The following is an 8,807-nucleotide window of genomic DNA, read 5'->3' as shown; positions in this document are numbered from 1 at the left end:
GAAAAGAAAAAAAACTTATTAAGTTTTCTATCTAAAGTTTACATTATTTTGATTATTAATTTGAAGAGAAAAAATAATTTTATGGTCCTATTACTAATTTACTAGAGATGTGACCGTCAAAACTCTCCTTTGAAGATAAATACATAGGTAATCCACTCATCATGCTTAGGTCAAGAAAAACATCTACCGTAAACTTTCTATCGAAGAAGATTATCAGCACACTTACAGAGCTAAGAATTTCTCTTACATAAGCTGCCTCGTCTTGATCAAATCAGTTTTCAGCTAAGCCATATGTACTTAACAAAAGACCCAAACAATTTTCCTAAGAAATAATATCAATAGACATAATGAGCGGGTGGCAATTAAATCTATTTAGACGGGCTCAAATCAAGTCGGGTTTGGGTCAAGTCACGATAATATGAATACAAACGCAACCCATTTATTAAATGGGTCAAAATATTTAAACACAAACACAACTTATTTATTAGACGGTTACACAAGTCATAAACATGTTATCGAATAGTACAAGTTATTCAAACTTATGTAAGTTTTTTAAGTCATAAATAAATTTTTTGGGGGTTATAAATGGGTTAATTAAGTTATAAATGAGTTAATTGGATCATAAATGGGTTAGTCAGATCATAATCAGGTAATCGTATCATAAATAGGTTGGTTAGTTAAGTCATAAATGAGTTAAATGGGTTGAGATAATAAACACATACACAACCCATTTAATAATTGAGTTAGACGAGTTGACCCATTTATGACTCAAACCTAATTGAACTAAACTCAAACTAATTTAAACACCAAATTATCATGTCAGGTTATCAGGTCGGGTCAACTTTTATTACCTATGTATATAATGTATGCATGAATGTGGTGCCACACGAGTAGATATAGTGAAGTGCGGAACAAATTCTGGAAATTATTCTTTTGACAGTCATGACATAAGTAATTGCTAATAAAGTTAGACAAACATATTCCAAATGATCACCTTAATTAGGGCTCTCAATATTGAACAGGAAATCGTTGGGATATTTCCACTCGTCAGCTATGATATAATTAACCTAGGCATTTATCTCAAACAATGTGGATAAAATGCTAAATCCTACGAGAGATGAAATCTACAGTGATGTAATCTCTTGTTCATCTTAGACGGGTTGATTTCTTCATAGTTTTGTCAGATGTGTATATATGCTGCAAATAGATAGTTCTGGGTTTGGGTTATGTCGAGACGTGAAGCATTGCAACTTTTGGTAAGCTGCATAAATTCGTAAAAACCTTTTTCATTTGGTGAGGCACATTTCTTTCATATATATTGATGGCTTCCCTGGTAGTTATAAAAGTTGTTGACAGTTACTCGTGATGGTGTTACGTTTTCACATATGCCTCGTCCACTACTAGTAAAGATGGGAGCAAAGCAGATGATTTCTGACAATGGGTAAAACGAAAATGAAAGGAAATAAAGTAAAAAATGGAGGATAGGAATTTCACAGCTTTTTCAATTTAATTATATTTGAATTTTTGATTTGTAATAATAGACTCTAGTGTGCCAACACATCAAAGATAACAAAAGACCCTCACTGTAAATTTCAACACTAATTTCTACAGAAATATGGGACAACTATGAGGAAATCTATAAATTCGACCTCAATTTGAACCAGGAATGCAATCAAAGTTGAAGTTTCTATCAGGTCTTTGTTTACCAGTTTTGGTGCATGCGTTCCTTTCAATCCAAAAACCCAAAACAAATCTGAATATCTTACAAATAATTTAAGTGTAAATATCAATAAAGTATCCTGAAAACAAGGCATAATAGCTCGTTAAAATAGCTCAGCAATATAGTCAAAGGAAACAATTGAGAGACCAGAAAAAAAAGGACCCAAATGCCAAAACCAAACACCAAGGATGGCGAATCAAAATCATTCTCAAAGAATCAATCATAGTTCATTTTTAGCTCTATTAGACAACAGATCTATAGATCCTCAAAATTGCAGATAAATGTACTATTGTATGTAGAGAAATTTAACAATTCCAAGCTAGCTCCAGAATTCATTTTCCCTTAATTTTCCGATCAACACATAGAAGTTCAACAAAAGACATTCTGAATTTTAACCCTCATCATCTCTTACATCTGCCATGCTCAGAGAATTACCATCTAAAATGAATAGAATTCTACTAAGTGTTTCAAAACCATCAATATTCTTTCCCCTCTACCTTACCATCAGCTAGTACAAAGTCGTTGTCCTTTTATGCACACATGAAGCAAAGCAAGGATCATGCAATTGATGGTAAATTTCTATTATATGACTAAGGCATGCTCTTTGAAGGTGAAAATAATACATGTGTTTTTCCAAGTAAGAAAATAAATAGTAAAAGATGTATTTATGTGGTCTAAAAATGCAAGTCCAAAGATTAGGGTAGGCTCAGCCAGCTTAGGTACCAAATATTGGACAAGTTTTCCTCTGTCTTGTGCAAGTACATGGTCCATGCGTGAATGCAGACTTTCACACTCAGACATTCATAATGCAGACAGCAGAGTATTTTCAATCAATGTAGAACTAACTGGAAAGCAAGACTTGTTAAGCTGTTAAGGCTTAAAGGGTATAAATATATTGTTTTCAGGTATGAACTTAATGATAGAATCATCAGCTGGTTCAATCATCCCCAGCTTCCCTTCGAAGGGAGCACAAGCCAGTGCATGTATGGCATAGATGCAAGATAGGAGTTACAACTCCAGGAAAGAGAAGGCATGAAAGGAAGCGCTGGGAAAAACAAATGATGGAAGGAGATTGCAAGGATATCCAAAACTGGTATGCTGGAAAATCTATCTTTTGTCACATATTAGCTTATGATATCAGAAGCAGATCCACATAGTTCCACTGCATTCAAAGATTCAAATTTGAATAGAAAAACAGAAAGATTGTGAATTGTAGAATTGGGTTCATCTCCTGTGGCACAAATAGGGCAAGAACATATTAAGCACAAAATATAATTGTTAGAATTGTAACCAAACATTATTAAATTTCATATAGTAATCAAAGATAGTCTTACCCATCATAATATTGTGTAATAAAAGCATAATAAATTAAATTGCATAATACATTATTGCGTCCTGTCAGAGTAACAAATTCCCAATGCAAGAGTCCAAGGGAATCATCTAGGACAGTCAAAGTCTATTTACCCAGTATCTTTGTTGTTTCCTAAAAAATTTAAATGCGTTCTCTACTATCAAAATCTTCATTCCTATTTTTGTAAACTTTATATTACCAACAAAGAGTTTTAGAAATAAAGCTAAATCATCTCTTCCCTGCTCATTTGATTAAATACCTATAGGATAGAAATGGATTCAAGAATTGAAGTTTGAACCTACGATTGCCTGAAACCATCAAAAACCCGAATTGTCTTTTACCTTTCCTGACACGTAAAGTCCATGACAAGGCATTTTTGTGAAGTCCAATGAATAGGGTCGTGGCCTTATGGGCCACAATCATCTCATAATTAGGATGTCTCTATATACTTATTGAAGAAGAAAGGATAAATGAAAAACGAAAATATGGATAAATGGAACCATCGGAAGCATAGTATTAGTGTATGATAAGGCATATTAATGAAATACGATGTTTGGGCCTTCCCCAATAGAAGCTCAAGTCACTAAGAAAAATAATATCTCAAATATACACATAGTATCCTCCAAGTAGGAGTTCAAAATGCATTAAAAGACTGCCATAACTGTTGATACTACCAAAACTCAGACAACTAAAAGTCGAGGAAACTAACCTTAACATACTTCAAATCCGTGAAGCAATTTCCAATTATCTTATTCAACAAGTATAGAGTATGCCATGGATCTATCTCTGAATCTTGCTAAAAATGAATTGATATTACATGTTACATACCTACCACTGACCATGATATACATAGGATAAAAGGAAACTATGTCAGTCTCCAAGGAAACATCAACCCTATATTGCAGATACACAGAATATATTGCAAATTGTAATCTTCATGAAGCAAGGAGTAATCACAAATTTTTTTAAGGAAGTTGTACATATTCCAGAAAGAGACATTAATCAAGAGTCTGCTAGTGTTAGAAACTATTAGCTAAAATAGTCAAGTTATTGTGCAGATTGTAAGCATCTATTCTTTCCATGTATCCATTGTTAACACCTTGTAAAGGACATACCCATATGTGCCTAATCACCATGACAAGTGATGATCTCGAGAATCAATTATTCTGTAACTAGGTTCTGGAATAGATGAATAAACAATTCATGTTGAATGTAACTCAAACTACTCCAGTTCTAGCAATTGCAAGTAGCTAGCAACAACCAGCAAATACTGACTGGCTTTGCTCTACATTTTATCTTATCATTTCAAAAGTTGATGTAACCAGCAAATTTTGTAAAATTAATGTTCAACTTAATCTTTCCAATTTGAGACACTCCACTTTAGTTGCACACAGAAATAAAAAGAATAGCAATGAAGGCTTCTAATTAAGAACTCATTTGGTCCACATATCCACTTACCAGTTGCATTTTTTGTTCTCTATGAGACTGCAAAAATATATGCAATTCAGTAAGGGACTATCGTCTAGTAAGTATTCAGGATCTTCAAACTAGAAATTATAGGAAGATGAACATCCACTGTAGAGGTTAACAAAAATATAAGTAGTCCTTTATGGATCTCATGTTCCCTAAAATAATTATCATCAAAGCCTAATTGGACATTTGATTCGCCCTATTAGGTTGTTGTAATTTCATGATTATGTTGAGCCTAGGCTTGGTGATGATTTTGCAACATGAGAATCATAAATGCTTTAAAATGGTTCGCTTAATGCAAGAACCAAACCAAAATAAGAGCTGCAAGTTTCTAGATTATTGGTTAATTTCTCGCTGGCAAAATTTTATATGAAGTGCAACCAAATGTATTAACAACTTTAATCCAAAAGGTCCAAAACTACAGAGTAGAGCTACTAGATTAAACTTAGCATAATGTTACAGTAACATTTAATTTTATTGCATGCTTCTCATTAATATAAATGGCACCCTATCGCCATGTTGTCAATCACGAAAATTTGTTTCTCTCCATTTCACTGGAAATTTCACACCAAATATAGAGATGTTCAGGATGAAACATTAAAGGATAAATTTACAAGATCTACCCTCCAATGGATACAAAATATAGATATATATGTTATTCTCAGATTTACCAATTATGGAAAACTAATTATCTCGGATACCAGAAAAGATCAACCTACATAACTATGATGAGAACAACAACAAACCAAACTAAACTAATAGTGAACTTAACCTATAAAATAAAAAGTTAAGAACAAAAGGAAGTTTCCAAAGAACCTTATTCTTCTTTATATATGTTTACTCAGACATGCACATTATTAGTTACAGATTAGGACTGACGCGAAAATAAAAAAGCATCACTGCTCCATCAGAAAAAGAGAAGACAATGGAGATCCTTACATTCCAGCTCAAATAATTTCCATTTGAATGGAGCTCTTAAGAGGCACATACTCTCCAAGATATCCGCCCAAATGATCATAAAGCGCGCTCTTATCGATCTGCTGGTGGTGGAAACTCTTGCAAACATAGTAGAACACACTCTGAACCAGTAATCCAACGAGATTCACAAGTACGAGCACCGCAACCAGAGCCCCGCCGATGACCACTTTACCGACCGGCCCGACCCAGATGCTGCCCTTCTCATACGGAGCCTTGACAACTGTGGCACGAAAGAACCCTCCTATCAGCCCGCAGACGCTGAAGTAAGCAATAATCATGGTGATCGCCATGCGAGTCCGACCGCGAAGCAGCCCGCGACTCTTGGCCATTGCGGCGAGGCCACAAACGGGCTCGAGAACGGAGATGACGCTGGCGAGGTGCCAGAGCGCGGAGATGTACACGTGAGCGGCCAGGAACGCTAGGATAACGACGGCGAGGAAGAGGACGGACGCTGCGGAGTCGGGGTACGAACTGGCGATGAAGATGATGAGGACACAGACGCCGAAGGTGGCGTTGTAGAGGAGCATGATGAGGGAGACCCAGAGGAAGGTGCGGAAGAGGCGAGGGAAGACCGTGGGGATGGCGGAGAGGGTAGAGGAGAAGGAGACAGGCTTGGCGGCGTAGAGGGAGGCGACGGTGAAGACAGTGGCGGCGGTGGAGAGAAGGGAGAAGGTGAAGAGGAAGAGGAGGTAGACGAATTGGTAGAGGAAGAGGAGGGACCATTGAGAGGCGTAGGACGAGGACGAGGAGGAGGAGGAGAAGGAGGATTTGAGGTGGTTGATGATGGGGTGGGTGAAGAGTGAATGGGCGAGGATGGCGAAGGAGAGGGGGAAGATGAAGGTAAGGGTGATGAGAGCGAAGGTGCGAGAAGAGGAGCGGGGGATGGAGATGGACTCGCGGAGGATGTCGACCAGGGAGAGGTTCCCGAGCTCTTCCTGCTCCAGATCCATCGATGGAATTGATGGCCGGCGAGGGGATGGAGGAGAACGGGTTTTGGGGATTCTGGTGGTCGGTGGGGGAAGGGGTGGTTTCGCCTGGAGACTGCTGTCTGGATTTGTACGGAAGTCGGTATTAGTAGTTGGTTAGGGTTGTAAACAATTTCCTTGTGTGAATCCTAAGCCAGAAAAAGATTGTTCGTAAGAAAAAACTATAGATAATACTCTAGATGTTGGCTATATTACAAATATAGGCCTTTTTATTTATGAAAGAGTTTCCTATTTGTTAAAAAAATACCAAGTCACATTTTATATTTAATAGATAGTTAATTATAAACTAGTCCTAACAAGATAACTATAGAACATTTCATTTCTTCTTTTGATCTAGGATTGCCGGTTTGGGGTTTACGAGTGGCGTGGGCGTCGGCTAGATTGGGCTTTGGCTAACCCGGATTGGGGTGCCAAGTTCCCGGCTTGCCGCTTAACCCATCTTCATAGGGGGCCCTTCATGCTTGTCTCGTTTCGTTTTGAATTTTTCTGGTTAAGATTATTCTCATCTGCATGATAATATTAAATCTATGTGGGCTAATGCTTGTAATGATTCTTCCCTTAATCTGATTCATGATAATTTTTTGCAAAGTCTTAAGGCAGAGTCTCCCATCGGAGTTACTCTGATCTGGGAAGCTGGAGAATTTGGGTTACATCGCGAATCATATTTTTTTATTCTCCACACTGATCAAATGAGATTAACGTTTTATATTTTTAGGATAGAGTACTGAAGAGATAAATGTTTTATAACATGTCAAAAGTACTTTTTAATTAATAAGTTTAGGAGATAGATAATTTAGATAAACTAGCTCAACGCCTAATTTGGATAAACAGACTCGAGTTCCCCTTGACTATTTGAGTGAATCCGTACTAAATGTTTACTACAATAGTAGCTATTTGGATAGTACAAAGGTGTTTTTTTTAAATAAAAAAAAACAGTCATCAATCATCAGATTGATTATGTAATTAATTTCATCAACTAATTATAATCTGATACATAAAAGGAGAGGAGAAATAGAATAAGAACCTTAAGAACAAGCCTCATACTTGACTGAATTATAAATCAAACTATAATTATAGCAACGTATCAAGATCAAGCATTCACCCAAAGCAAAGCTCTAGAAATAAATCTCTCGCTTGGTCAACCGTAGTTAGCATGAGTCTTGAAAGGCTGAGAATTTAGCAAGTCTAGAAAGAAATATATGCACATACATCAATGATAAAGTCCATCAATTATACCAAAATCATCTAAAGGCTCCATTTGAGCAACCTATGAAACCAAGAACAAAGAAAAACAAGGAAACAAATGGGAAAAGCGAGAAGAGAGCGGATCTGTCAATTACATCCACAAACAAAATGTCTTAAAAATTAAATTAGCTAAGTTGTTGTAAATCCTAGTGATCTAGGAAGACATCTGCCACTGAAGCGGGGAGAAGTGGAGGCGAACCTGGCAGGAAAACAACAACATGTGCAAAAGGGCCGAGACTAGGGCAAGTGGAGTCCACGACAATCAGCGCAAGTACTCTGTGTCACGCCACGATCCGGGAACATGATGGCCGTGAATCTCTAGGATAAAACCCGGAGAAAACACGAAATCCCAAATAGTAATCAAATCCTAAAATAGATTGACACAGCGAAAATGGTACTCAGTCTTTAGAGTCCTCACTAAGCGGCATCTTAAATTCCTGCAAAACAATAAGTCCTCATGAGCTAGACACCCAGCAAGTAACCCACTCTACTAATAATATGTCTAATGACAAAGATCAACATGTAATACATATCATAATAATAATATATAAGCCGTCTTGAAAAATAAATAATTTTTTTGTCTCTTATATTAAATTTCAAAATCCATATATATATTAAATTAGAATTATAAATTATTCATATTAACTCATTTTGAATAAATCAATATAAAACGAGTCAATCTCCGCTAAAAGCGTATTTTTAATATCTTCTCAAGATATCTCAAGTCGCTATCACGTACCACATATTTGAGAGGGTTAGAAAAGAAATAAAGAAAGTTATGAGCAAAAGGCTCAGTGAATAGACGTTACCTCCAATCAGTGATACCGAACAGAGAGTAAATCATGTACTGGATAATATGAATCAGAAAGAACATCATGTTATGAATGAGTATATGAATGTTTCTCAATAATACATAAATAAAAATACATAACATGTCATGTTATAACTAATAAAATATATAATCCTCGACAATGTATAAATAAATCTCCATGTCATAACATCATCATAACTCTCTCTCAAATATAACATATATGATGCATGCCGATCATGATCATGT

At 36.2% G+C, this 8,807-nt stretch overlaps 1 protein-coding gene across 1 annotated transcript; it reads right to left on the bottom strand.

Moving 5' to 3' along the window:
- Window positions 1-5,345: 5,345 nt before the first annotated feature.
- On the bottom strand, window positions 5,346-6,634 carry LOC140795920 (uncharacterized). The gene has a single exon (XM_073148742.1). It carries the CDS (start codon window positions 6,467-6,469, stop codon window positions 5,489-5,491), a length of 981 nt encoding a protein of 326 aa, XP_073004843.1. The 5' UTR covers window positions 6,470-6,634; the 3' UTR covers window positions 5,346-5,488.
- Window positions 6,635-8,807: the final 2,173 nt, after the last annotated feature.

Source organism: Typha latifolia, chromosome 10, assembly GCF_019914945.1.
Source record: "Typha latifolia isolate L0001 chromosome 10, TyphaL0001v2, whole genome shotgun sequence".
Taxonomy (NCBI): domain Eukaryota; kingdom Viridiplantae; phylum Streptophyta; class Magnoliopsida; order Poales; family Typhaceae; genus Typha; species Typha latifolia.
Note: the sequence above shows the minus strand (reverse complement) of the source record. Positions and strands in the feature narration are given on the sequence as shown.

Bases quoted from the DNA above. Each gene is read 5' to 3' on its own strand.
- LOC140795920 (XM_073148742.1), bottom strand. From the start codon at position 6,469: ATGGATCTGGAGCAGGAAGAGCTCGGGAACCTCTCCCTGGTCGACATC.